At 52.3% G+C, this 27,941-nt stretch overlaps 7 protein-coding genes across 7 annotated transcripts; 3 read left to right on the top strand and 4 right to left on the bottom strand.

The window, feature by feature from the left end:
* Positions 1-2,193: 2,193 nt before the first annotated feature.
* Positions 2,194-5,171, top strand: PV07_10041 (uncharacterized protein). Its single transcript, XM_016397339.1, has 8 exons — positions 2,194-2,841; positions 2,892-3,105; positions 3,157-3,212; positions 3,268-3,695; positions 3,748-3,778; positions 3,884-3,890; positions 3,986-4,243; positions 4,395-5,171. The coding sequence occupies exons 1-8, from the start codon at positions 2,506-2,508 to the stop codon at positions 4,814-4,816; spliced, it is 1,752 nt and encodes a 583-aa protein (XP_016244530.1). The 5' UTR covers positions 2,194-2,505; the 3' UTR covers positions 4,817-5,171.
* Positions 5,172-5,748: 577 nt separating this feature from the next.
* On the bottom strand, positions 5,749-6,526 carry PV07_10040 (uncharacterized protein; the record flags this gene model as incomplete). Its single annotated transcript, XM_016397338.1, has 2 exons — positions 5,749-5,940; positions 6,008-6,526. The coding sequence occupies 2 exons, from the start codon at positions 6,524-6,526 to the stop codon at positions 5,749-5,751; spliced, it is 711 nt and encodes a 236-aa protein (XP_016244529.1).
* A 2,774-nt stretch (positions 6,527-9,300) lies between these two features.
* Positions 9,301-10,030, bottom strand: PV07_10039 (uncharacterized protein; the record flags this gene model as incomplete). The annotated part of the gene is made up of 3 exons (XM_016397337.1): positions 9,301-9,512; positions 9,592-9,800; positions 9,846-10,030. The coding sequence occupies 3 exons, from the start codon at positions 10,028-10,030 to the stop codon at positions 9,301-9,303; spliced, it is 606 nt and encodes a 201-aa protein (XP_016244528.1).
* A 5,406-nt stretch (positions 10,031-15,436) lies between these two features.
* On the bottom strand, positions 15,437-17,282 carry PV07_10038 (uncharacterized protein). Its single transcript, XM_016397336.1, has 2 exons — positions 16,808-17,282; positions 15,437-16,751 (listed from the first exon to the last, which is right to left on the bottom strand). Exons 1-2 carry the CDS (start codon positions 16,994-16,996, stop codon positions 15,699-15,701), a joined length of 1,242 nt encoding a protein of 413 aa, XP_016244527.1. The 5' UTR covers positions 16,997-17,282; the 3' UTR covers positions 15,437-15,698.
* Positions 17,283-19,663: 2,381 nt separating this feature from the next.
* On the top strand, positions 19,664-22,134 carry PV07_10037 (uncharacterized protein). Its single transcript, XM_016397335.1, has 4 exons — positions 19,664-20,146; positions 20,206-20,390; positions 20,438-21,402; positions 21,495-22,134. Exons 1-4 carry the CDS (start codon positions 19,997-19,999, stop codon positions 21,797-21,799), a joined length of 1,605 nt encoding a protein of 534 aa, XP_016244526.1. The 5' UTR covers positions 19,664-19,996; the 3' UTR covers positions 21,800-22,134.
* A 651-nt stretch (positions 22,135-22,785) lies between these two features.
* Positions 22,786-26,226, top strand: PV07_10036 (uncharacterized protein). The gene is made up of 2 exons (XM_016397334.1): positions 22,786-24,346; positions 24,421-26,226. Exons 1-2 carry the CDS (start codon positions 22,970-22,972, stop codon positions 24,604-24,606), a joined length of 1,563 nt encoding a protein of 520 aa, XP_016244525.1. The 5' UTR covers positions 22,786-22,969; the 3' UTR covers positions 24,607-26,226.
* On the bottom strand, positions 25,040-27,602 carry PV07_10035 (glycolate oxidase, subunit GlcD). Its single transcript, XM_016397333.1, has 3 exons — positions 26,123-27,602; positions 25,900-26,066; positions 25,040-25,826 (listed from the first exon to the last, which is right to left on the bottom strand). Exons 1-3 carry the CDS (start codon positions 27,516-27,518, stop codon positions 25,599-25,601), a joined length of 1,791 nt encoding a protein of 596 aa, XP_016244524.1. The 5' UTR covers positions 27,519-27,602; the 3' UTR covers positions 25,040-25,598.
* Between the last annotated feature and the right edge of the window lie 339 nt (positions 27,603-27,941).

The raw sequence follows: 27,941 nt of genomic DNA, 5'->3' as shown, positions 1-27,941 counted from the left end.
TCCTGGAGAAGCTACATTTCCCCGAGGGGCTGCTCAGACTGTAAACCCCTGGGAGCCATCAGCCTTTGCGGAATTTCTCTTCCCCATCTTCTTTCACAAAGGCCCATCCATATGGTAGAGCAAAGCATGATACAGGGCGACGGGTCCTTGAGTCAAGTTGAAGGGCCTCATAGATGCAAACAGATCAGCCGACCGTGCATGATTTCAAAGCGAGCAAATACGACAAAGTGTGAGAGAGGTTGAGGCCTGTAGGAACCATTAGAACGCAGTGAACTTCCATATTGTAAGGTACTAAGATGCCAATCGCGGCAATTTCAACGTCGATGTAGGAGTTTTCCAAGCCAATCTTCGTGGTAATCAGTAGAACTCTTCTATTTACAGCGGGATCTACACATAAACTACCAGTAACATTTTCAGAGAGAACATCGATATCTGGGATACGCTATGCAGTGGTCGAGACATCGCTAGTTAAACATGTCATTACTCTCTCTCCCAGATCCACCTAGTGCTGCGGGCGCACAGGCCAACCTCGACGCCCCTCCTCTGTAACCCCTTGAAATCAAAATTTATGGTTGCCTAAAGGCCTTCCACGGGAGGAAGGGTGGTCGAGATGGTTCTCAAGGGTGAAAATGGGAGGGTTGCACAAATGCAAAACAATCCGTCAGCATAGAACCCGGTTTTGTTAACGATCGTCGGATGCAGAGCTCGTACAATATACACAGGCCATGATGTGCGAAAAGCGGGCATACTATTCGGATCCCTGCCAGACGTGCAATACGTGCCAAACTTCTTGTGTGACCCACGATTATTGGAAAAACGACAGGCGACCAGGCACGAATGCATTTCTCCACCTCAGTCACCTCAGTCGACGTTACATCCATTGCTGGTAACAGTGAGCTGACGGGAGGTTGGGAGCGATCTTCGAAAGACCAGAGAGATCGGAATTTGCAATAAAAACGTGATTGCATCTCCAGGGGGGAAATAAACATCAGACCATAAGGGTTCGAGAAGGGAGCTTGCGCGTGGTTCGAGGAATTTGCAAAGGGTCGGGACGGATTAGCATAACAGGGCATTGGTGCTGTATGGTGATTAGGTAGCCAAGGTTAATGACGCATTAATAATGCACGACAAATGTCGGGAAAGCATCAGTAAAACATGGGCCGATGTGTTAACCTGCACATGCCATCCTGTAATAGGCTAATTTGCTTGAATAAAGCCTTAAAACGTAGACCTGGATTCGGTTTCACAACCCTGGGGTGGTGGTGGTGGCACTGCTGGCCTAATGGCTCAAAAGACGAAAACGTGTTGGTGGGAGGCCCGTGGCTGACTCCATCTCGGCAATTGAAAACACCACGATTCGCCGCGAAAGGCTTTTTGATATCACCTGACTCTGGATAAGCTCGGTGGCTGAAGTGGCCGGCCGGAGCGATGGATGCTTGTTTGCGCCGCCGACATCATTTCTCTCAGGCTTTCCAGATCCAAGGCGCCACCGCGGCCTCCGGGATCCGAGAATCTTGCAACTTCTCACGAGGCTTCATGGCAGCCTCCCCCTCGTGTCGATCTGGTGTTCGACCTATACAAAACTTCATCGAACTGCGTACTTGGTTGGTGCTGGTGTAGAAAGGTCCAAATCCTGTCATCATGCCAACAACTACCGGATTCGTGAACTTCTCGCGGATTCTGAGTGCTGATTCCTCGCGCCCACTGCAGCAGATCCCCCTCGTTGCTTGCTCAGCTTACATGGCCATGCGTATTTGCCGAGGCCTCTCCCCCACGGGGCAAAACACGAGATTCCTCTACGAGAAGAAAAGGCATTGTTCGAAATTCCTTCCGACCCATCGTAGCATCTCGTCATCGGTCAAGTGACTCCGTCCTAGTTGCTCGCAAAGGGCAGTAGTTGCATTGCTACGTCCGAGACTTCCGGCAGACTCTTGGCTGTGTCCCTATGCCTTGATCGCATCGGAGACCGGAGTTCCGAAGAGCCTCGTGGGAGCTCAGCATAAAGAAATAAGTGGCACTTTGAGGATCTCCGATGTATGGAGCAGGAGTCGATTTCTGCTTGTTGCTGAATGCCTTGGGCACGTTCACATCTCGCATCTCACGCGAACAAGGATAGTACTTGGTTCACGGTTGACATGGTGGGTCGAAAATGGTGTCGAAGAGGTGTGCGTTGTCGTACAGTCGCCTTTGGAGCCTTGTCGTTGTGCCTTAGCATTGAAAAAGAAGGTGGGCTCGTGCTTACAGAACCCTTCCAGAAATCGCTCATCATGCTACACCATTGGATATGCCACCACACATCTCCATACTCTACGCTCAGGTCATCCGCACTCCTCCGCTTTTCTCGAAGTAACCTTGGAAGACAACCCTCCTCCACGTGCTCGGACACGAATTTTATTGGGGCGAACCTCCCAATGACTATAAGAAAGACCGCACCGTCTATACTTTCTGGCAGATCTCACCTAACTTCAGCACAAAGCTTTTGATTAAACAAGCATACGAGAAACCATGGGTTATCTCAAGTTTCGAAGGCCCGAGCTGACTCGCGAGTCGCTCGGCCTTACCAACTGGGTACGGTACGACAAGTATAATCCCAGTGCCGCCGGTGCTACCGAGGCAAGGAAGTCGCTGGCAGCTCTGGACTACTCGCCGCTGCGACGAGTAACATGGGCATCGTTCTGGATGGGTATTCTCATCTCTATGGGCGGATTCATCTTCGGTTATGATACCGGCCAGATTTCTGGCTTCCTTGCCATGCCAGACTTCCTGGAAAGATTTGGTCTGCGCCACAGCGATGGGACATTCTATTTCAGCAACGTGCGGTCTGGCCTTATCGTGGCAATGGTAAGTCGACTACTTGTACTAATCTGACGAACCAAGGCTAAGTGGGATAGTTGTCAATCGGTACACTGATCGGCGCACTGGTCGCGGCTCCCATTGCCGACTTCATCGGCAGAAGGCTGAGCGTGACCTTCTGGTGCGTTGTCTTCTGCATTGGCAACATTGTCATGATCTCCTCGGAGCATCATTGGTACCAGATCATGATGGGCCGGTGGGTCGCCGGTCTTGGTGTTGGTGCATTGTCGCTCCTCGTGCCAATGTATATGGGTAAGTGATCTGTCAAGCCGGCCTTTTTATCCATTCGCTGACTCCCGATAGCTGAGACCGCCCCTCGTCATATCCGTGGGTCCCTGATCAGTACCTACCAGCTCTTTGTATGTTATACCTTCACCTGCCGTGGCGTGGAGGCTCTGCTAACTCGCCCTACAGATCACGTTCGGTATCTTCTTAGCTGCCTGCATCAACTTTGGCACTTACGAACACCAACGCCATAACTCTGGGTCATGGAGGATTCCCATGGGAATTGCCTTCGTCTGGGCCTTCATCCTCGGGGGTGGCATCCTTCTTTTCCCCGACACGCCTCGATACCTGTACCGCAAAGGACACCGAGACGAAGCCAAACGAATCATGGAAAAGGTTTACGGAGCTCCACCGAACCATTACAGCGTCCACATCGAATTGGAAGAGATCGAGGCCAAGCTTCGCGCAGAATCGAAGCAGGATAGCCCGATTGCTGAATGGTTCCGCATGTACCGTGCTCCCAAGATGACGTACCGTATCGTCCTCGGCATGACACTGCAGATGTTCCAGCAGTTAACTGGTGCCAACTACTTCTTCTACTACGGCACGGTGATATTGTGAGTGACCACGCATATTTCCCCTCGGATGCCAGCTAACAGAGACTTTCAGCCAAGCAACGGGTATCAACAACAGTTTTGTGGTAAGTGTGAAGCCGCTCCGCGGCGCCTGACCCCTTCCACAGCCTGGCCCCCGGTTGTTGTTGTGGACTCAGTTATTGTCAGAACAAGCTAACAGTTACCTGCAGACACAAAGTAAGCTCTTCCAGAATCTGCATCAGCTATGCAGGACCATTCCGGAGCCCCACATTTCCCGATTCGGTTGTATACAACTACTGACAAAATACCAGTGATTTTGAACGGTATCAACTTTGGCACCACTTTCTACGGTCTGTACATTGTTGAACATTATGGCCGTCGCAAGTCCCTTATGTTTGGGTCGGCCTGGATGTTCCTCATGTTCCTGATTTTCGCCAACGTCGGCCATTTCTCCCTCGACAAACACGACCCCCAAAAGACCGAATCCAGCGGCACCGCGATGATTGTGATGGCCTCCTTCTTTATCTTTGGCTTTGCAACGACATGGGGTCCTATCATCTGGACAATTTGTAGGTGTTTTCATGGTGTTTTCAGCCTCAGAAAGTGGTGTGGACGGAGGGTGTAAGGGGCCGAAAATCAGACGGCCTCACCGCACTTTTCCCTCCACACCACTTCCCCAGCACCCTTGGCTAGCAGGTACAGATTCTAACATGCTTGCAGGTGGAGAAATGTACCCTTCGAGATACCGGGCTAAGAGCATGGCCATGTCTACCGCCTCAAACTGGCTATGGAACTTCCTCATCGCCTTCTTTACGCCGTTCATTACCGGAGACATCGACTTTCTCTACGGCTACGTCTTTGCTGGCTGTAACTTGGTTGCCATTCCCCTGGTCTACTTCTTCGTCATTGAAGGCCAGGGCCGGACACTCGAGGAAATCGATACCATGTATATCCTTGGTGTGAAGCCGTGGAAGAGCAGCGAATGGGTTGCCCCTCCACCAGACGAGATGGCCCGCATCAGACGCGAGGCTGGAACCGGCGACGGTGGAGAGGCGGACGATATTACGCCTGCTGGGCAACGCAGCAGCGACGAGTCAAATCCGGAGAAAGAGGCCGAAAAGGACGCCGAGCACCAAGTGTAAAATTGCCGCCTCTCCGGCCATCTGGCTTCAACACCACCTGCAAGACAAGAGATGCGCAGAAGTACGTATAAGTCGCAAACAAACAGACAAGATTGTATTCGGTTGGTACGCTGTGAACTAATGAGCAGAGAAGATGGGACGGGGTAGAGGAACGAGGGGGGAGGGGAATAAGCGAGGAAGGAGATGGATACCCAGCAACATTGCACTGGAGAGGGGATAAAGCAGTGCATGTTTTGCTATCTAACGGACTCTTTACGATTCTCGATTTGTGTGGCAGATTCCTGTCTTAAACACCTCATACTACGCAGTTATGACTGTCCTCGTACGGATAATATATACAGTTTCCCTTTACGAATGACTCTTGATCTGTAAGCACCTGCTTTGGCAAGCAGATTCTCGAGCTGAAAAGCCCTGTATAGGATTGGTCTGTAATAACGAAGCTTGCCTATTGATCCAACGGGTTTCTGCACTGCGACCTTCGACGATAAGTTCCTCGCATTGTAAGCTAAGTATCAGACTTTCGGCCCCTTGGAAATCTCTCCTAGCCGGAAAAGCAAGAGGCAGCCTCTATTCTCTGCTAGTCTATCGTATCATATCTGATCAAGCACTCCATATCACCCCTAGTGATACAGGATGTCTCCCTTACCGCTCCAGCCATTGCTTGTTCTCGAATGGAATTCCAATCCTCGATAGACCTGCATCTCATGCAGCTTCATCTGGTGACAACGAGGTCCCATCATCGCGTGGCAATATGACTTCAGATCCGAGACGCCTTTTGGACGACATCTTGCTGCTAGGCGTTCCGGGAACCCTGGCCTGCCACTTGAAGAGGTAGTTTACAGACCTGGCCTGTTCACCACCACTCCTTAAGGTTGGGATCATACGCCTTCTTCCGGAAATCCTGTCTTTTGGTACAAATCTCGCAGTCGCAGTCAGCACCACAGCCGGATCGCCAGTGTCGGAGCGCTTCGTAGAGTCCGGCCCATCTCGAGTGCCATGCCTGCAGAGTATCTTCGCGTCCTTGGCTCTCTCGTCTTTTTCTTCTTCTTCTTCATCAATCGCGTTGTCGGATGTGTCGACCATGGACCTTCTTCTGTGCCACTCTTGTCACTGATATCCTCCTCCTGTTGAGCGTGTCAGTCGTGTAATGACGATGGTCGATCCCCTGTGGGATCATACTTGTATACATACGAGTTCGAGGATCACTTCTTCCATTCTCTCCTGGAGCCTCGCCATCATTGCATTCCACTCAGTTTTCCCAGCAGTCTGTATGTGGTGCCTCATGCGATCTTCTTCCTCGCTACACAACTCCTCCTCCTTCTCCTCCTCCACTGTCGTCGGCGCAATCATTCTTCTTGGCTTCGAGCTGGCCAGCTCAGTCTCTCGTGGGCTTTTCCCAGCATCCAGCCTGAGCGCCTCGTCAGCTTTGCTGGCCTTTTCCATCTCTTCTCGCACCATTTTGGCCGCGTTCAACGACCTCTCAAGCGCCAGCTTGAAAGCCTCTTTGCACCGTTTCGCCATCGCTCTCATGACCTCAACATCCTGTCCGACGGCGGCCATGTCCTTCCCTACTTGCGTCATTTTGGTTCCTCTCAACAACTCCTCAGCCGCTAGCTTGCCAGCTTCTTTCCACTTTTTCTTTATCGCTCTCACAGCCTCAGCATCCTGTGCGCAAGTGGCATCATGGCCATTGGTGGCCTTGATGTCCATCTTCTTGGAGGTACGCTTCGAATCCGGTATGTTGGAGTTTCTTGTGTCTGGAAGATTTGGTATGCCTCTTCGTTTGCACCGCCAGTCTCGATAGCGTCGATGTTGTCGGGGTGGATACAGCTGTAGGAACTTTGAGCTCGAAGGTGAGATCTACTGAATGCAGAAGGTGTTGTGAGAAGTAAGGTCAGGTTGGAGGTAATTCCCTAGGTCACCATTTTATCAATAGCTTAGTTATCACATACAATATATCTGCTGATTAGTGGTGTTAGGAGTGAAGGTATTTATTTATAGTCTTTTCGAAGCCAATCTCATCTACTCTTCATCTCTTCTCCATCTCACTTTTATCTCACTTTCATCTCTACCCTAAGATAGTTGTTTGATCAATAGTTATCTAGTGAATTTGCTTTCTGAAGAGATATACACTCTCCCTGGTGCGGCGCTCCCAGCCAGATTTGCAGACGAACGAAAAACTGAAAGCTCTTCTCACATTTCAATCCCACTGAACTCATCTCTACTAAAAGCCACTAACTGTTTGTCGAAAGTTCGCCATCGGAGCTACGTGGAATATCAGCTAACCAACACCAGGGACACTCTGAAAGTCCGGTCCTACTTCAAATCTCAACCTCCCGTCGGATTTTCCCCCGCCCCCCGATCGACTCAGACGAATGGAGGGGTCGTCGCGATGGTGGAACAACTGAAATCTATCGCCTGCAACCCGTTTGGATTTGTCATTAAAGACCCATTGCCAGAACATCCAGAGTTCGAAGAGATTACAGCACGCAAACCATCCTCAACCCCATTGTCCAAAGCATGGAAAGATTTCGAAGAGAATAAAGGCCTCCTGCGCAGTGATATGTCTCTGACTGCGGAAGAGATCGGCAACCCTGAAACTGGGGACGAGAGATACATGATAGTCGGCTACGCTTTTCCTCATTGTGATCCCAACAGCCTGAGAACGAAAGCCCAGTTCCACAAGCAAGGAAAGCCAGTTGGGGTTGCCGATCATGGCCAATATTTCGAGGACTGGCCTCAGAATGGTCTCCCATTGTATGCGGTTACCCGTATCATGACTACTAAGCAAAATTACAAGGTGCACCTATACGCGTTGATGAAGTCCGACAAAGCAGATACGTTGCCCACTCCATTCTCCGTTGGTCTAAAAGCTGTCTTCTATCGTCATGAATTTCGCGATCTCAGCACAAATGCGACAAGTCGAAAAGCCGGTTGGAATAAAAAGGTCGCTCTTCAAGCTGTCCGAAACAATGATGCTGTACCAATCAAACCTGTCCGACCAAGACACCATCAGGTTGGGCAGTACGGCAACATCATGGTACAGAGCGCCGAAGCTTTGGCTCCCGAGCTATGCATGCTGGCAGCATTGTTCAAGGAGACGCAGTCCCCTGAATACATCAAACAAATGCAGCAGGTCTTGCTCCGTGCCTATCCCGATCTCGATCACAAATCCCCACCTAACCATGAAGGTTTGGCTGCGTTCCACGACAAAAATGTCCCTGATTTCAACATCTCCCATGCGGAAAGTGTCGTGGAGGACGTGGCAGTCCTTGCTCCCAGCGTTCAATTTGTTACGGCAGCTCGGGTGATGGCGCTGAAGACGCACCTTGCCGCTAGCGAGGAAAAGTTCGAACATCGACATGTTCTGCCTATTATAGCCTCAGGTGTGGTTGCAATGGAGGCCATTGAGTTAGGAGAAGAAACATCTTTCAATCCCACTCTATTCATCGAAGGGACGAAGAATATGGTGAACACATTTCCCTCCTCGATAACTGGGAAGCCTTATTTCGCCCCTGAGGAATTCGATATGACTTTGGTGACTTCGATCGAGTACAAATTGAGAGAACTTGTCGAACACTGGGATCGCTCCCGTGCTCAAGTGAAGGACGACCTTGGGAATGCGGGCCTTGCGGGCATTCGATACGAGGATATACGAAGCCAAGTGACAAAAGCTGTGGATGCATCAGAACTGTATCCGCTTCTCACACAGATTGTTCGACACTCACTGGCAAAGTACGAAAACATACTCGCAGGTGGAGTGATAAATCCTCTCCGACAGATGATCGAGGGATTGGCGGGTATTGCCAAAGCACGCAACGAGGACGACGGTGCAGCTGGAGAAAGCACTTCCAACAAGAAGATCAAGTTGTGAGGATTTCCTACAGGTCAAAGCGGTTGCCAATATCCGAACGACCGAGTACTCGGATTTGCGGCACATCGACTCAGAGTGTCGCCCTATTTCGACAGGGCTGGAAATAACAGAGGAGCAGAATAAGTAAGAAGGGACTCACTGATTCGAAGATTTGGGTAGACAATTGGCAAGCAGAACCTTCTATGATTTCCTCTTTTTCCAGGCCGATTATCAGACCAGCAATCTAACTGAAGGGGGAATGCGATACTTGGGATCAATAGATGATAGATAACTAGCCTATAGATACAGGTGTCAACGCTTGAAGAAGGCTTCAAGGTTGACAGGTGGGCTGTGCCCCTTACTATATACATGCGATAACCATGCTGAGTCAGTACTAGCTAACTCAGTATCTCTCTCTTAGTGTCACGTGGCGTTCGTGACAGTGATCAAGACCTTGAGAGATAAAGTTGATAACTCTAAACATCGATAGTCGAAATGCATTGCGAGCTTGAGCGAGTTGTGTTTGGAACGCTCTCCTTTTGGCACCTGGTATTCCTGCAATTCATTTCCGTTTCCCTTGTATCGTTGAAAGGAATGGATTGCAATCCCCGCAACTGCCCTCTACCGCTACCTAATCAATATCTTCCTCTCCCCCTACATCCTTACCTCCTTCTTCAGCCGTGGGCCACCTGTCGCCGTACACGCTCCTGCCATACTCGTCGGGACTGACATCTGGATCCACCACCGAAAAGTTATGCTGCATGATCTTGACTTCTTCTCCTTTGTCGCCCACCTGGCTCTGCTGTGGGGTAGGGTAGTTCCAGTCACATTTGGGACCTAGAACTACGGACATGTCAGCAAACTAAAATGAAAGTAACACATATCTTCGACAGAACCAATTCTCCTACCTGCAGTGTCATACAAAGCTCTACCATCATCGTCATCAAGGGGAAGGTTCGGGATCCACCCCTTAGCTGAAGATTCAGTCCTTTCGCGTATGGTGCAACCGTATTCTTGAAATATTCAATGGCCTTTTTTAATCTTTCTACTTTCTCCTTATACGAGTCTTTAGGGATCTCATTTGGCTCACCCAGACCGTTTACCAAGTCCCAGATTTCGATGAGGGTGTGCCTGTTTTCAGATTATAATGGAGGGATAGGCTCTCTTGGGGCAAACCAGGGTCGATTGGTCCATGATTGAATAGTGGATTTGACAGTGCTCAAAGACGCTTGGAAGTGCTGCTCATGTGTGCCGAGTTCGGCCAGCTGCCCTGTAGATGTGCACTTTTGGTTGGGTTTCGATGCGGCGACCTGGAGGATGGAAAGATGATATTGAAGGAATTGGAATTCGTCCGCATTCATCGCGTCGGTGGTGTGAGAATCCGAGGGTTCTCCTGCGCCATGATGTTTTCCGTGACTTCGATAGTGTAGATGATCGCCTCAGTGCTTTGAGGCCGCACGCACGACTCGAACCAAATATGCAGTGGCGGAGACGGTAGAAAATGAGGACAAGAATTAAACCAGTATTTATTACAGTGTTACGTCGACAAGGAGGGGATTAGCGCAGGAATCTCGTGATATCAACTTCAATCTTGACACGCTTCACTCCCTAAAAAGTTTCTCGTGACCATAGAGCCGTTTGGCACACGTGCGCACAAAGATCTTTCCTTGGACTCATCCTACGCCGAGGCTCTCTAGGATAGCATCATGGCTCTCCACGGCAAGCCTCCAAGTGATACGCTCAGACCGCCTCAAACATGACCAAAAGCTGGTCGCAACCGATATCTATACCGCTCCCAGCACTCCGAAAGTGCGTCTCTGATGGCGGAGCTCCAGTATTCCACGCACCCACGTAGTTTCCACCCTCAGGAGACCAACTCGCGATCTCGTTCAGACCAAACCGATCAGTAAGCAGTCTGAGTGAACCTTTACGTTCGCGCACTTGGGAGGACGCGGCGATACCCATCATAGATATCCGTCAGCTCAAGTTCCCTGGTATAGACCTGGCAGGCGGCGCTAGTCAATGGTAATACAGCCGACAACCCTTCCTAATACGGTTAGAGCGGCAAAAACACGCTACTGGACTACTGACAGATACCTACGAGGTACTGAGTATATCGGAAAATTAAGTACCCATACCGAGTATGTATCCACCTGGTGGACTGTCCCATAATTTCCGGACTTCTTCCCCATGAACATAGTCTTAACGACCCTCAACTCGAAAAGTACAATGTCTGTCTCACATATCTATGCTAAGTGTAGCCTTATCCCTGGACCTTGTCTTTACGGCCCCTGACACTCTGACCCTTATTGACCATCGACTCAGCTGCCATTTTCTCCGCGCCATGTTCTGCCCCGAGCGTCTCTCACGGCCCCTGACACTCTGACCCTTATCGACCATCGACTCAGCTGCCATTTTCTCCGTGCCATGTACTACCCCCGAGTGTTTCAACCCGGCCTTGACGTCATAGTCCTTATCAACCCTCGACTCAGGTATTATTTTCTCCGTGCCATGCACTGACCCTGAGTGTCTCCTTACGGCCCTTGACGCCTTGGTCCTTATCGACCCTCGACTCAGGTGCCGTTTTCTCCAAGCCATATACTACTGTGGAGTTTAGCCCCCCTTCGAGCCCCGAGGCATAGGCCCTTATCGACCATCGACCTAGGTGCTACTTTCTCCGCACCATCTACATCAGTGGAATTTTTGCTCCCGAGTCTCAGATCCTTAGACAACCTACCCTAAGGTAGGCCACAGATACCATAGCGGCCTCTTCTCGGTAGACTACGTACTTTATTTCTGATATCGGCTTGAGGGTCCCCGAGCACACCAAGTCTCGTGTGAACAGGAAAACTGCGCCCTCTTCTCTTCAGATTGTGCTCTTTGCCTTGATATCAGCTTGAGGGCCCCCTAGGACATCGGGCCTTGCGGGTATGGAAAAATAACAGCGCGCGCTTCTTGTTAGATTGCGCTCCTTAATCTTGATATTGGGTCGACGGACCCCTAGCTCACTACGCCCTATGAGTATACAAAAAATAGCGGCCTCTTCCCATCGGACCGTGTACCTTCTTTTCTGATATCGACTTGAGGTCCGCTTGGCACATCAAGCCTCGCGGGAATGGAACAACATTTCGCCTGATGAGGGGGCCAAACACGTCAACATTAGGTTGGGAGATGCTGATCTATAGTTATTAACTTGGCATCAAGCAAGACAATTGGGAATGCCTACGGGCAGCAAGTTGGACAGCAAGTTCCGCTGCCAGCAAGTTCGCTTAGTGCTTGGCAGAATCCAACTACACCTAATTTAGCTAATGGCAATTTCCACTCACCATCCTCCATATCCCTCCTCTAGACCTCGCCGTGGTATATACACTGGAAATTGCAGGCAGGGAACGACGTTGTTCCACCACCGTTTTGACAATATCGAAACCCTGGGCTAGCGAGTATCTAACTAGGCGTTTGTAGTAATCGTCGATTGTCTCAAACGGCTCGTTGGTGACAGGATCGGCAAGGAATTCAGGTGGTAGTTTGTTCACAGCCTTCTCAAGTGGCCTACGAAGGTGGCCAGGACAGCTTGACCTAGCGCGCCAGGCTGAGGGTTGACAATTAGCCATTGGACAAAACAGGACGATCTCGATCAACACCAAGATTGGCTATACAAGGCAGGCGGCGGCGAGGTCAGGCGGCGGCGAGGTCTACAGGAGGGATACGGAGGATGGCGAGCGGAAATTGCCACTAGCTAAATTAGGTGTAGTTGGTTTCTGCCAAGCACTAAGCGAACTTGCTGTCCAACTTGCTGCCCGTAGGCATTCCCACACAATTCTTTCGCGTCACGTCGTGGGTGGACAGTTGCTCTTCTTTTTGATGCTTCATACCTGGACACTTCCCTCTCTTCCACTACAACGCGATTGCATTGTCGTTGGCATGTTCGACGACTTTGTCGGAGCACCTTCGCTCAAGAATAGAGCCTGCTCCGGCGGTGGCCTTTTGCTGAGCGTCGCATTTGATGTCGCCGTCAAGGAGTTTTCGGGGCCTTTATCCCCGAATCTTTTGGCCATGCAGTCTTTCTCATCGCATTTCTCGGCTGGCAGCAAATTCTTGGAAACAGAAGGGAGATGTCCGGGGGGAGACGACCACATCATGCCGTTGAACCAAGAGGGTGCGCAAGTGGGAGCAAGTCCTGAATGATTATGGCACCTTCACACGTCTGCAATGGGAAGGTCTGAGCACACTACGTTCTACTTAAAGTTGCACTGGATACTTGACGAAGGAGCACATGAAACGGCTACGTCTGCACATATGGCTTCGACTTCAGAGTATGTCAGCACTAGGCAACGACGATCTAGGAGATACCTCGAGTTCCCCGAAAGAAAGGAAGCCCGTGCATCCCCCACACCAGGCTTCTTGGACGACAAGTAAGCACTTATTCCCTCTTCAAAGAACTTCCCAGGAACTGCCGCTTCTTGCCCATCGACGATATTCTCAGCGCGCTCTGCCTGTCTGGGGTAGCAGAGAAGGCTCCAGGAGAGCTGTCAGCTCAAGCTTGAAGTGAACCCTTTGCCCTCAAGTCACAAGTGTGATATTTTGATGCCGAACGAGCTAATGAACGAGAAGTGAGCACTGAAAGATCACAGGAAGGGTGGCTGCTCTTCTATCAACAGACGCAAGCCTCAATCAGCGCTATTGGCGGCTATCACTTACAAGTACGGGCTACTTGATTCCTTTGTGCCTCTGAAATGGAAGTCCGTGATAAGTGCCTCCTCTCTTTCTGAGGAAGGGCTTCTTGTTTCCTGACCAAAAGCAATAATACTGGGATTGTGATATATGGCGTGGAGCTATCATGAGACACAGATGGTGAGATCTCAGTCCCTTCCTACCTGCTGAATCGTGTTATTCCCGAGCTATGACTTGCTTCTGTCGCACAAATGAAGCAAGCGAGGCTTCAGTGGGGTGTTCTCCGTACTCGGGAGATCCACCAAAGAGTTCTTTCCACGGTAAGTTGCTACCGACACGTCTCTGGTATGATGCGAAATCTATCCATGCCGCCGAACATGGGCCGGGGACTCGGCGCGGTGATATGTCGTCCCCTCAAACAGCTGCAGGGACGTTGGCAAGAAAACCCCCGTGTTCAAGCTTCGACTCACGCACGACGCAAGGATGCACGGTAATGGCCGTGACGACCATCCCACTCACGCCACAAGGTCTCACAACTGCATCGCCGACGTGACGGTCTAGCGGAGCACACTTGCTTGTTTGCCGTGGGGCAACGAAATGCAAAGCCTTTGTCGGAACCAACCTTTCTGCATCAACGTTTTGTGGGTGGGATGGGTCTCGAAACGTGCCAGGTACCAAGCCCCAAGGCGAGTCCAGGGTCGGGTACGTGCAGCACAGCAGTAGCGTGTTGATGAGAAGGCCTCCCATCTACCGATGCCCCATACGAGGTACCTCGTACACACCAAGGGAACTGTCTCAACGGGTGCCTTGCATCCCGCGCCTCGAAAGGGGGGGTCGCGTTCCGCGTTCCTGCATGAAGGAGTTCTCGCTACGAAAGACTTCGACGCTACTACTAGAGACGCGAACCTTTTTGCGCACGCACAAAGGTAGCGACGGTAGATACTCGTAGATAGTTATTCGATAGCCCTATCAAGAGCTGGGAGCTTATCCCGCCACGCTCACCCTCTGTTGGCGGCCATATCACACTGGAAGCCTTGAGAAAGCATAGACAGCCGAGACCACGAACCAGCCAAAAATCCCGATTCTGGATTTGGAGCCGTAATCTCGCAAAAAAGTGCGTGAAAGAAAGTTTTAGGTTGCTTGCTTTTTTCTTTTTCCCTTCGAGCGCCAAAAGCAAAATACCCCCTCCCCTTGGACCTCCATCTCTGTCAGATAAGAGAGATACGAGAGATAACCCTCCGTGTATCGTGGCGACATGTGAAACTCACATTGGACCCCCTGATTACGAAGGCCAGGGGGTCCATCACACACCCTCCCGGGCATCCTTTTCCCCGATGAACGCCTTGGGGGCGGATACTAACGGTCGTTAGGCGCATGGTGCCGCAATGCCCATCACGCTCATGCCCAAGGGGTACGAAAATCTCCCGTGTGTGCCCTCCCGGCTCAGGAATGGCCAAGCGCACAGACGTTAAATTAGTATCTGGTGGGCACGCACTATTACCTACTGAAAATGTTTTGGCTTGGTGTGATCTGGTTTTGGTTCGCCACCGCAGGGCAGAGCTGGGCAGGGCAGGGCAGGTTAGGGTAACGACCAGCCCTCGTCGTGCGCGCCCTGGGATTACGGCATCTACCTGGTACCTGGACGCTCGGGGCCGTGATTTTCAAGGATCTGGAGCGGGGAATGTGATGTGGATGGAGCTTTGGGGCATTTCAGAACCGCATTCTAACGAAGGACGAAAACCGGGGGGTGCGTGTCCCCGGGAACCCGCGCACCTGGCCAGGTACGAGGTCTTAGGAAGTCGTTCATCCTTGTCCTTCAGGTAGGGCAGGTCAGGGCAAGGCAAGGCATACGGCGCTGCTGCAGTGCACGTGGGACTGGTTCATGTACTGTATTCGGTACATGTACCTGAACGAGTGCCCAGGGACAGAAATCTGGGCAGGACAGCGCCCCGATCGAAGATCCCTCCAGCTCCCCTCCTGTACTTGCAGCAGTTGGAGAAGGATTTGCACCATCGTCCTGATGTGGTGATCGGCGCCTCCGCGAAGCCCTATGGGATGATTCGGCAGGCATTCGTTTCCTGGCCTTTGGAAGGGATTGTCAAAGAAACACGCTCAATAAGTCTCGGTTGTACAGGCGAACATGGAGGAGATGTTGCTGCCTGACGTGTCTGCTCGCGCATGACTGCCTCATATTCCAACATCTAGATGTACAAAATCCTCTCAGGTGTCTTTGTCCATGCGGCCAACCAATGCACGCATGTACATACACTCATACCCAATCCCAACGCATCCATGTACCCAGAAAAACCCGCTCTGCACAGAAAAGACAAAGGACATCCCGTGCGAGATCGACCCGGATCAAGCGTCCTGATAACTCACGCTCCATTCCTTGGTTGTCTTGATGATCATGGCCTTGCTCCCGTCGCTGCCATGGCTCCGGCCTCCTTCCGAGGTAATGCTCTCACTGCGATGCCGCTCAGAGCTGAACTCCTTCTCTGGCCTCCCTGCCGAAACTTTGTTCACCACGATGCGGTTGCTGCTCGTGAGGGCTTGCCCAATGCCGTGGCCTGCCGAGTCGTTCATGTGTCCGATCGTGGCTCCCTGACGAGGGAGATCGAGGCTCTCGCCCCGCAACTCGCTCTTCAGAGCCTGACTTCGGATCGCTGAACCGGTCTTGCTTTGCGCCATCTTGCCCATCAAGTAGCTGTCGTTGCCGTAGCCGAAACGTCCATCCCCTTCTTGAATCACGCCCGAAAGATAGCCCGCCTGGATGGATTCCATGAATGGCCGCAGATGCGGGACGCACGCCGAGAAGACGCTGAAGAAGACTTCCAGTAAAGTGGCGATCGTAGGAAGCCAGCTCTCGAAGGTGACGTCGGCGCTGCGGTCGAAGAAGTGGTGCATTTCACTAATGCGCCAGATCGTGCAGGCGATCGCAAGTGTCCGAAAGGAAAAGGCGAAACACACGGCGATTTTCTTCTTCACAGGTAGTTGAAGATTGTGCACAAGCCATATCGGTATAGCCATCAGTGCCACGTCAGTCAGAATATCGATGACGCCCACGGCGTCCCAAAAGCCCTCCTGGCTGAAGCATTTGCTTGTGGTGATCAGATAAGGGTGGGGAAGCGAGCATTGGAATGCACTGGCGATGATCGATGCAATCGCCCACACTGCCGTCAAGCCGCCTGTGGCCAGCATTGGGATACGGTAGGATTTGTTCGGTGACAACGCAAGCAGCAAGGACAACGTCGAGACCTTGCCGAAGGAAAGGCTGGTGATGTAGAGGATGTTCCAGGCATATCCAGCCTTTTGGAATTTCTCATACTGGTCAGCTGTCAAGGTCGAAATCTCAGACCCCAATCCTCCGCTGACTTGCTGGTTGATTGCGATAGTGAATCCAATGGAAAACACCTTTGCGAAACAGTCAGCCACGTTTCCATTGCATTCATGGCTGGCCCAGTGCTCACCATTGCGGCGATCAGGATCGAGTCGTTCCACGCCAGTCTCCTCAACACAACCAATTTACTGATCAAGACAGTAATAACTGCCAGACACATCGTCGTCACCGTGATCCATGCTACCAAGTTCACCACGGGGCCTCTGTGGGTGGCGGATATCAGCGGAACTCGCGCAAGCAGGATGTGAAGTCCTGCCATGGTGGGTTGTCGTGTCAGACGAGAGGGCGAGGACTTTTACGAGGTCCTCCAGAAGACTTCAGGTTCATAGATAGGTCCGAGAAGGTGCAAGTTTTCGACAAGCACTGCCAGCGGCAACTTGATAGAGGCAGCGACCGACCGGAGGCCTGGAAGGCAAGGGGACTTTGAAGATGAGGCGCACCAGTTCTCCTGGAGTCGGGGTAGGATAGAAACATGGCTAGACGCGATGCGACATGAAATGTGATAACCAACAAGGTTGGTCTCTGCAAGAATTGCCAGGTTCTTCGTGGCCAGGGGGTGCGATTGCGCTTGCTTGGTCGGGCACTGGTGGCCTTGTGAGGCATGCCGATAGCAGGCTTTCCCATTTGGACCTGGATTCCTGCCAGTGCAAACAAGGTCAGTAGTAACGAAGCATATGCACAGCTCAGCACAAGCGCGGGGGTCCAACCACCAGTAGAAGTCGCCACTAAAACCTCAGAGCACGCACACCTGGTCACCTTGCAGATAGGCGCATCATCTGGTGAGCTCGCTAAGCCCAAGCTGTAACATAGGGGTCGGATTAAGGTAAGGCTCTAGGCTGCGCTTAGGTAGCTAACGACCCGGGTGGTGTGGAGGTCTCAAGGGCCAGGGATCCCTGGTCCGTTCACGACCAAGCCTGAGAGTTTGCAGTGCCTTGCCCTTTGCCTTGCCTGGTATCCAGGGCATCTAGCGTCCGTTCGCCACCGGTGCGGGCGATCCTCTCCCCCCGAATGCTTCCGCGTTGCCCTACCTCCTACGCCCCCCACGGGTCTCCATCCAAAGGTCGTGTCTTGCTGACTGGCGATTGCCCCTCCTGATGGTGGACATGTTGAAAAGTTGTGGAGTGATAACGGTCTTCTCTGCCGGCTTACAGGAGAGCAGGGCTCGGTTGTGGGACTTTAGGATGCCTCCAACCTCCCCATCTGGGGCCTGCTATGTAACCAGCCAGCGCATCCGCAGCATCTCAGACCTGTCGTTGAAGCATTTCCCCAGAGGCCATGAGTGTCCAGGAAACTTGTCGTAAACCCACGGAGATCTTCTCCAAATGCGTCTCAGATGTTTCATGTGCTTGACATAAAACCTGGGAAATGTCGAGAGGCATTGGCAGGACCTGGAGATCAACAATTCCGTCGCGAAAGGTGACGGGATCTGAACATGGAATTGTCATTCGTGATAGTGACCGGACGAAGTTTGTCCCAGGTGCCCGTTAAAGCCATCTGCCTTCCTGTTTCAGAGCAGTGACAAGCCACCCAGGACGCATGGATGCTAACGTGCAGCGCCGATCCTTACCGCCCCAAGCCCAGTTCTCTTCGGAGTATTTAGCCTTTGCCGTCAGGGGGCCGTTGGGCTTATCAGGACCAAGCTCAGGACAGAAGCAAGCACCGTGAACTAGCAGCTCGGCGAGACACCGTTGGCTGCCAGCCCACCCTGGAGGCGAAATTGCTCCAACAGATCCGGACGTGACGGTCCCAATGTCGAAATCTCAAGGGCCAAGACGTGGGCTGCGATCGACATCGAGGCGGTAAAGGCAGATACGAGAGGTAGTGCCCGCGGAGAGCACATAGATCCGACGACTGGCCTGTGGTCTTTGCGTGAAGACCTATTGTCAAGCAAACCTGTACGTATTATCCCACCAGGTGTCAGACAACGGACGGATGATCACCCTGCAACAGGAAATGTCGTTACCTGCTGGGAACGGGTCCTACCAGCCTTTCCCGGGCTTCACACTTGTCACTGTGTCAGCCCGACACTGTTCACACATCCAAACCTTGAAGAGGTGGGAGTCTAGCCTTTGCCCTCGTAGGAAACCCGGCATGCCTCCACTAGTTTCTGTCAGAAATCCCCAAGGCGTCTCAAAGCACTGAGTAATCTGCTCTCCAAGCACAGACCCTAGGAGCTGTAACAAGCGCGTACGAGTCACTCGTAGAGACAGCGAGAGGCTTGGTGGGGTACGCGTGGTATTGTGCCGCAAACTGTCAGAATGGTAGCAACTCCACATTGTATTTCCTGCCCTGTGGCCACCAATCTGTCAAGGATGGCTTTACTTGGTGCTATTGGCGACCATGAAATGGCCTTCCAAGGATATCTCACCATCCATCGCAAACCAAACAAAGTAAATTCCGACTCCGTGTCGATCACGGACGCGGAGTCGGTCAAACAGGTGGTCACCACTACCTCAACCTCTGTGCCTCATCTCGCCTGTGGCTGTTCACAAAGACGGCGTGTTGATGTCACATCGAAGCTGTGAAAGGTCCATCAGAAACCCGAGTTGCGACCGGGGTCAGAGAACGCTAACAGCAGAGTTCACTCATCCCTGCGTCCCAGGTGATAAGATCTCCAAGCCGGTTTGCTTGTCAAAGCTCTTCCACCCGATGCGACCGTAGGGAAGTGTTCATGCGCTACTGGCAAGGCTACTGCACGCCCAACACCCCTAGTTGCACAAGGACCAGGGATGTTGAGGGTTCTCCTGGTCAATGGCAACGCCTTTACCCCATCTTGCAATCCTGGTTGATCGGTCGCACCAGCCAGCCCACCAACGTGCATGGAACACGAGTGCCGCAACGTCCCTTGTTGATAGGCACCTAGGGAACGGTATCTTTTCGCATGGAGGGTGAGAAGTCCTCTAAATTGATCAACTCCCTACCCGTAGTATTTGGGCGTCGACTACAGTCCGATGGAACAACTGTCTTTAGGTTTTCGTACCTCGCCTAGAGACCACGAGGTTGACCTCTAACCGAACGACAATCCTACGAGTATATCGCCCGCTGAAAACCCCTTTCACTCTCTGATCGCGAGCGGGTCTTGCCTCGTGGGAGTTCTAGCCATTGCCTTCTCACTTTCATTGAGAGTCCATGTGCTTTGTCATTCACTGTGTTTTCATACTCGATCCTTTTCTGTTATCAGCCTGCGCGAACGGCAGTATCTGTTCAAGAGAGACTGATCTGTTGAACACGTGCAACAACTTCCCGAGTGCTGGCAAACATGGCGGACGCATTCGCCATGAAGAGCGGAGGGAAGTTCACCTCGGAAATCCACCACTCTAGATCCTCTTCCTCGGAGCAGAATGGGGAGAAATCAGTCAACAGAGATGAGCAGGAGATGGCCAGGCTGGGAAAACGCCAGGAGCTGAGGGTATGGCAAATAGCCGCATGACTGGTATGATAGATCGGTGCGACTGACTTCGGTAACAGCGGAATTTTGGCTTCATGAGCATGCTCGGTTTCTCCTGCACCCTCATGATCACCTGGGAGGGCCTGTTGACGGTCTTCGTGTATGGCTTGACGGACGGAGGACCGGCCGGCCTTGTATACGGGTATCTCTTCTGTTGGGTGGGATACTTCGCGGTTGTTGCTTCGCTTGCTGAGATGGTTTCAATGTGGGTTTTCTGCACCACGCTCTTGCTGTTATTGACCTTGTGAGCAGGGCACCGACTGCTGGCGGGCAGTATCACTGGACGTTCCTTTTTGCCCCCAAGTCTTGCCGCAACTTTCTTTCCTTTATCACCGGCTGGCAATCCGTACTCTCGTGGCAAGCTTGTCTCGCGTCGGCGGCATACCTCGGCGGCACCATCATCCAAGGACTCCTCGTTCTGAATTATCCCAGTTACGATTTTCAGAGATGGCACGGCACACTTCTCCTGTATTCCGTCATCTTCTTGGCCATGCTCTTCAATACCTACCTCGCCAAACAGCTCCCGAAGGTGGAGGGCGCCGTGCTGATCGTCCACATCGTTGGGTTTTTTGGAGTGTTGATCACCCTGGTGTACTTGGCACCACACGGCACCGCGCACGACGTTTTTGTCCAATACCTCGCCAATGGAGGCTACGACAAGGGCACCTCGTTCTTCGTGGGACTCATTACCACCGTTTTCGCCTTTATTGGCGCCGACGGTGCCATCCACATGAGCGAGGAAATCAAAAATGCATCGACGGTGGTGCCCCAATCTTTGGTGGCATCCATTGGTCTCAACGGCCTGATGGGTTTCGCCATGCTGATTGCGATCCTGTTCTGTATCGGCGACATCGACAATGCGCTTTCAACCCCGACAGGTTTCCCCTTCATCGAAATCTTCCACCAGGCTGTCAAGTCGAATGGTGGAGCGACCGCCTTGACTTCTATAGTCCTCTCGTTGATGATCTTTGCTACCATTGCGGTTTTAGCTGCGGCGTCCAGAATGACATGGGCTTTTGCCCGTGACAACGGTCTTCCCGGATCCCGATTCATCTCTCAGGTTGAGCCCCGAACCAAACTCCCGTTGTATTCGGTTGCGCTCTCTGTTCTGATCACGCTGCTGTTGGGACTGATCAACATTGGATCATCTGCTGCCTTCAATGCCGTCGCCTCGTTGGTCGTGTCTGGCTATCTCGGCAGTTACACCATACCGATCAGTAAGTGTCCCAGAGTTCCGATCCAAGATCGGCGAGGTTTCACAGATCTAACCCTTCGAATCTCGCCCCGAATAATACTAACGACATACTAGTTCTGATCCTGCACAAGAAGATATACAATCCTTCGTCCATACACTATGGCCCTTGGACGTTGGGGCGAAGACTCGGCATCTTCTGCAACCTTTTCGGCCTGTTATGGATTGCCATTGTCATGACCTTCAGCTTCTTCCCGTCTGTACGGACCGATTTGACACTGGAAACCATGAATTGGTCGTGCTTGTTATGGGGCGGGACTATGGTCATTGGCGTCGTGAGCTATTTCGGCTACCTCCGAGGCCGATACAACGGCCCTATTGTCGAGACGGACATTATCGAACAGGTTGCTCACGGAGTCTGATACTGAACGGAGATGCAATAAGGAGGTGGATGGCGGAGTATCCAACTCTCCGAGGTCCTTGGAATTCAGGGGTGCTCTGCTTTCGAAATGGACGGGAAAATGGTAGGATGACGGACCTCGAGAAAGTTGGTGTACACATTGGATACCTCGTGGGTTGTGTTTACGGGTACAAGGTTGTGCATGTAGATGGATCACCGGACTTTGTAGATATGGAAAAGGTTGGTGTCTTCCTGCGCTGGCTGGAGTGACCGGAATGTCTTGCTGCTATTTTGGGGAGTCCGGTAAACCTGCCACATCCGGACTGTAGGTGGGAAGCCTCGTCCGGGCAACACGAGCCTCCAAGCAGATCAACAATGTCGTTGATGTCGTTCATCCTGTGGAATGCCCTCTTCATTGACCAGGTACAGCTTGTCCATGTAGTGTTTGTTCCCAAAACTCGCCCAAGGTCCAGACACGGCGATAAAATCTCGCCTTACCCACCAGAATCCACCCATAATCTGGCACAAGCGACCCCGGAGAGCGCCACCTCCTTTTCTCACTGCGCCACGCCGCTCATCCTTTCCCTGTTTCGTTTCGTGTCTCGAGATCGCTGCAGACTCACCTGGAAAGCCGCAAGACTCATTTACCTTCACTTGACGGATTGTGACGATACTACAAGTACGCTGCATCGCTGAGTCTTTTCCTCCTGTCGTCCTCCCGAGCACGTCGCCCAGCTTGTCCGCGCAGTGGGATGATCATGTCTCAGACGTCGGTGCAAGAGCTAAAAGGGGGATTGGCCTCATGCGCGTAAATTTTGTGGGCAATTTGTGGAGAAGGATGATCTGCCAAGCGAAACAGTCGTTGCACACGAGTGATTGATGGATTGACTGAGGCCGTGATGGGCTGCTGGGCTGCTGGGCTGATGGACTGGCCCCCATCCCTGAAAAAAATTAAAAATAGTGTTGATGTTGGGCGCATCCCCGTGTTTTGGCGTTTGCGGGTGCGTTGTTGGGCTGAAAGAGCCTCTTTGGCGGTTTTGTTTTCCTTCTCCCTTCTTGTTACTCCATCCCTCCTTCAACCCCGTATTTCACTTTCCAACGAGATCGTGGTCGAGGTGAACGCGTCACTGCTCGATGTGTCCCATCCTGCATCCTCTTCGCTAGATGTAGATACCCACCTCGCCAGCAGATCATGAGCTCGTCGAGGACTGGTTCCTCGCGGTCCAGTTCCGATGGATCTCAGGTCGGACTCCTGAACGAGAAGCACGACTTCGACTACAATGCGCAGAACCCGACCACGAGCCCGTGGATGAGCATCGGTCCCTCTCGCCAGATCCCCAAGATCACCCTGTGCTTGTCCGTCAAATACCTTGCAAAACTCCTTGGTCAACTGTTCAACCTCTTTATCCCGAGTTTTCTCCAGCGTCGCGTTCATAATGACCAGTCCAAACCCGACAAAGTCGCTCCAACGGCGTTCCTCGATGGCATGCGCGGGCTTGCTGCCTTTGTCGTCTTCATCTGTCACCTCACCTATGGCACTTTTGATATCGCCCACGCATGGGGCGCCGTTCCGGACCCCGAACACCAGCCAGTATCTGCCTTCGGGGAATATCTGCGCTTACCCATTGTCCGCCTTCTCTATTCTGGTCCACCCATGGTCGCCATCTTCTTCGTGATCTCGGGCTACGCACTCAGCTATAAGCCTCTGAAACAGATGAGGTCGCGGCAACAAGAACAGCTGATGACGACCATGACTTCGTCCATCTTTCGACGGGGTTTGCGATTGTTCCTCCCCTGCTTCGCTTCGACGTTCATCGTCATCTGTCTTGCCCAACTCAACCTGTACAAACTCACCGAAGGGTTTTCCAACCAGATGCGCATGATCCGCGAGAGCCACTGCTACACTCAACCGAACCCCTGGCTGCAATTCACGGACTGGCTAGTTCAGCTTCTCATCTTTGTGGATGTCTTCAACTGGAACATATTCGCCGGGTCCATCGAGCTCGACCGGCACCTCTGGACCATTCCCGTCGAGTTTCGATGCAGCATGGCCTTGTTCCTGACGCATATGATGGTGGCGAGGATGTCCTCGCGGCTGAGGCTGTCGACTCTTGCGGCGCTGATGATCTGGGGCACCTCTTGGGACCGCTGGGAATTGTGTCCGTTCTGGGCGGGGATGGCGATTGCCGAGCTAGATATCATTTGGGCAACCCCGAAGACGTCTGAGCTGCCGTCAGCCGCAAACAGCCAGCCTCACACGCCGAGATTCTCATCCAAGGTCCTGTATTGGTCCACCTTCTGCGCTTCGCTTTTCCTGCTTTCCTACCCGGACATCGACGCCCACTCCACACCAGGCTATCTCACCCTGACCAATCTCATTCCCGCCAACTTTACCCAAAAGCATCGCTTTTGGCCGAACATTGGCGCAGTCATGATCGTCTGGTCGTCGTCACGCCTGGGCTTCTGGCGGAACAAGGCCTTCTGTTGGAGCCCGATCCAATATCTGGGGAAAATCAGTTTTCCTCTGTATGTCATGCATGGACCTGTCATCCACACTCTAGGCTACATGGTATAGAAACTACTCCCTCCCTCCCCCGTACCTTGAGACAATAGTTCAACTAACCTCCATTTCTAATTCCCCAGATTCTCCCTCGAACGCCCGAGGTGGAAACACCGGAGATAATGAGACAGTTCCAGCTCGAGTTCCTCAAGTCGTCGATCGTCATCGTCCTGGCCGTCATCTGGGCTGCGGACGTCTTCCTCCGAGCCGTCGATATTCCCTGCGTCAACCTCACCAGAAGACTGGAGAAAGCGTTCTTTAGCGGATGAAACTGTCCTGTTGCACCATTGGGTCTGTCTGTCACTGTCTGTATGTCTGTCTGTCAGACCGTCAGTCAGGCATTAGTGATGCATGATCACGCCGCTAACGCAAAGCCGCCCGGACAGCCGCCTGAATGGCCAAAGTGCATTTCAGCTCGTCCGAGATTCAACAATAATTCAGACCATGGTCTGCACGGTTCTATTTGTCGGATACAACAGAACGGGACGGCCCACAAACTCTTATTTCTGAAGGACTTTAATCCGACTCGAGCGAAGCGGAGGCATCCCGTCCTGAGAGCTCAATCGGGCTCTCAAAATTACCTGGAATCGTCACACGTTGATTATTGGCCGAGAGCAAAAGCCGACATGCACGCCCTCCTTCCAGTCGCGGGTGAGGCGGGAACTATTCCGCGGGCTTCGACCTTTACGCGGAGAACAGGCTGGGAGAAATGGTTCTGACGACAGGAGTAGGCAGACTTCGATAAGCAGGGATGCATCGGCAGAGGATGAGGACCAGGATGGAGAAGGCGAAGAACGGTGGGCGCAAAGCGGGAGACGAAAGGATGGGTGATCTGTTGGATGGTTGGACTGATCCAAGCACCAGAATGCCAACAAGGCCATCTAATCTTATCGCTTGGGCAACACGGAGGAAATAGGCGAGGCAAGTTGGAAAAGTCCGAGTGCAACGACGACATCTTGAACAAGTGGTCATGGCAGCCAGGTGGATTGACAATTGGCGATGGATACTTTGCTTGCGTCCGAGCAGAGGAGGCCAACAACATTGTCACATTGCCACTTTGCCGCTGATAGACGACTGCAGCAACTTTGATGGTCATTATCAAGAAATGGACAAATTTTGTTGCTCCCATACCCAAAAGAAACCCCAAAAGATGGACATGATGGACGACATGGAGCCTCGCTAGAGAAAATCAAGCCGCGCATGATGCAAAACGAGCTCGTGCACAATTTGCCATGTCGCTACTGCACGCCTTGGTATCTGCTTATTTGCCTTTCGGCCTCTCCAGTGTTGAAGCCGCCGTGGCTTCCGGCTGACTCTTGGTGTTCTCCTCGTTCACGGCGTCAAAGATCTTTCCTGGGTTCATCAGCCAGTACGGGTCCAGGCTGCGCTTGAGAGTCTGCATCACGCCAATGGTCTCGAGGCCCAACTCGTCTATCAGGCTTTGCTTTTTGCCCAGCCCGATGCCGTGCTCGCCAGTGCATGTGCCTTCCTGTAGCAGGATTGTTAGCGTGGCTCCTCTTTTTTCCAGGGACTGCTTTTTTACGAGAGGAACTCGGACGTACCATTTCAAGAGCTCGGTCGACCATGTTGTGGACGACTTGTTCAACACGCTCCCTCTCCTTTGGATCTTGGCGGTTGTACAGGATGGATGTGTGGAAATTGCCGTCTCCAATATGCCCGAGCACGCTTGCGAAAAGGCCCAAATCGTCAATCTCCTTCTTCGTGATCTCTGTGCCATGTGTCAACTCAACAACTCCTCCACGCAAGATGCTTAGATATGCTTACCGACGATGTCGGGCAACCGTGAGATCGGGACCGCGACGTCAGTAGACCAGACTTCGTCGCCGTCTCGGCGCAAAGAGAGCATGCTCCACAACGAATCTTTTCTAGCCTTCCACAAATCATGGGCCTCTCGGTCGTCTTTTGCGTAGATGAAATCACCGCCCTTGTTCTTCTTCGCGATCTGAGTGGTGAGCTTGATATTATCCTGTACCCCCGCAGTCGTGCCTGAAAACTTGAAGAAGATGGTAGGCACTTCTTTCCATGTCCGATTTGTGCCTCCTGCGCGGTTGATCACCGACATTTGCACGTCGTCCATGATCTCCATCGCGGCAACAGGAACGCCTGCACGGATCACCTGCGAAGCTGCTGCTGCTGCATCACGGATTGTGGGAAACGTGGCGACGGCGACTTTTGTCTCCTGGGGAATGACTGCCAATTTCAGGGTGGCCTCCGTCACGATCCCAAGGGTACCCTCCGCGCCGACAAAGAGACCTGTCAAGTTGTAGCCTGCTGCTGTCTTGCGTGGCCTTTTACGGGTCTTGATGATTCGACCGTCTGGCAGAACGACAGTCACGTTCAGAACCCAGTCTTTCATGGTGCCATAACGAAACGCATTGGTGCCGCTGCAGGATGTGCCGATCATGCCACCGATTTTTGCCGAAGGGCCAGGATCCACTGGGAAGAAGAGACCGGTATGCTGCAGCTTATCATTCAGGTCCATCCACTGAATGGCGGGTTGGACCACGACGTCCATATCCTCTGGATGGATGGCTAGGATTTGGTCCATGAAGGCAAAATCGATACTAAAACCCCCAAAAGGCGCGGCAAAGTTGGCCTCCAATGAAGAACCTCCAGAGTAGGGAATCATTGGAACCTTGTATTTTGAAGCAATTCTGGCAATCTGGGAGACCTCTGCCGTCGTTTTAGGGTAGGCCACTGCAACTGGCAATTGATCAATGTTGATCGAAGACCATTCGGAATAGCCATGTGATTGGAGATCCTCGTCATCCGTGCTGATCGCATCCTCCCCTAGAACTTCACGAAGCTCTATGATGGCCTTCTCCATATCCTTCTTGCTCGCGTACCTGGGAGGTTTAGGTCGACGGGGCAGCAGCTCATCGGCGTGATTCCCTGCATCAGTGACTCCCACGGCGTACCCAATTGAGGCCAGCGCCCCTCCAAGCAGCAGAACTCTACTGGTGGTCCATAGAGGAAGATTCGGTTTTGCCAGCGACTCTGCTGCTGAAGCTCTGGTCGAATAGCATACTCTTGTGGCTGCTTGTCGAGGTCGAGGCGCACGAGGCCCATAAACCAAACGCGGTGTGGCGAAAAGTCTTTTCATGGGGGCACTTTCAGCCCATACTCTAAGCAAGTCCGAGCACAGTCTGGCCCTTTCCATTGGAACATTGAAGGTGTAGTAACTTAGGCAGAAATATGCGTGATCTGAGCACTTTCTTGCAGTTGTAACCAGGAGAGGTTGGCTGTCGTCAGGTAAAATATGAGGGTAGATTCCGACCATTTAAGATGCCCTCCAAGAGCTCTGCTCTAGGCGGTCACGGAATCAAAGCCGCCTGGACATGAGGGGGCGCTCGGCTGGTTGTCAATCGCGCCATCCACCAAGTTAGCGGGGTTGGCAGCGCTACATTGCCGCTCGATCTGCATTCTGGGCTGCAAGGGCTAGCCAGGGTCTTCCCATTAGAGCTGTTGAGGAGCTGACGAGGTGTGATCCTTTCCACATATCATTCAGCTCGAGCAACATCCACGCCACGGCAGCAGGAGCTCCCCGATCAGCCCTTTCCCTGAAGTGCTGGTCGGACCAGAT

The sequence above is a fragment of the Cladophialophora immunda genome, assembly GCF_000835495.1.
Source record: "Cladophialophora immunda strain CBS 83496 unplaced genomic scaffold supercont1.6, whole genome shotgun sequence".
NCBI classification, from domain to species: Eukaryota; Fungi; Ascomycota; class Eurotiomycetes; order Chaetothyriales; family Herpotrichiellaceae; genus Cladophialophora; species Cladophialophora immunda.
This window is presented reverse-complemented; position numbering and strand designations above follow the sequence as displayed.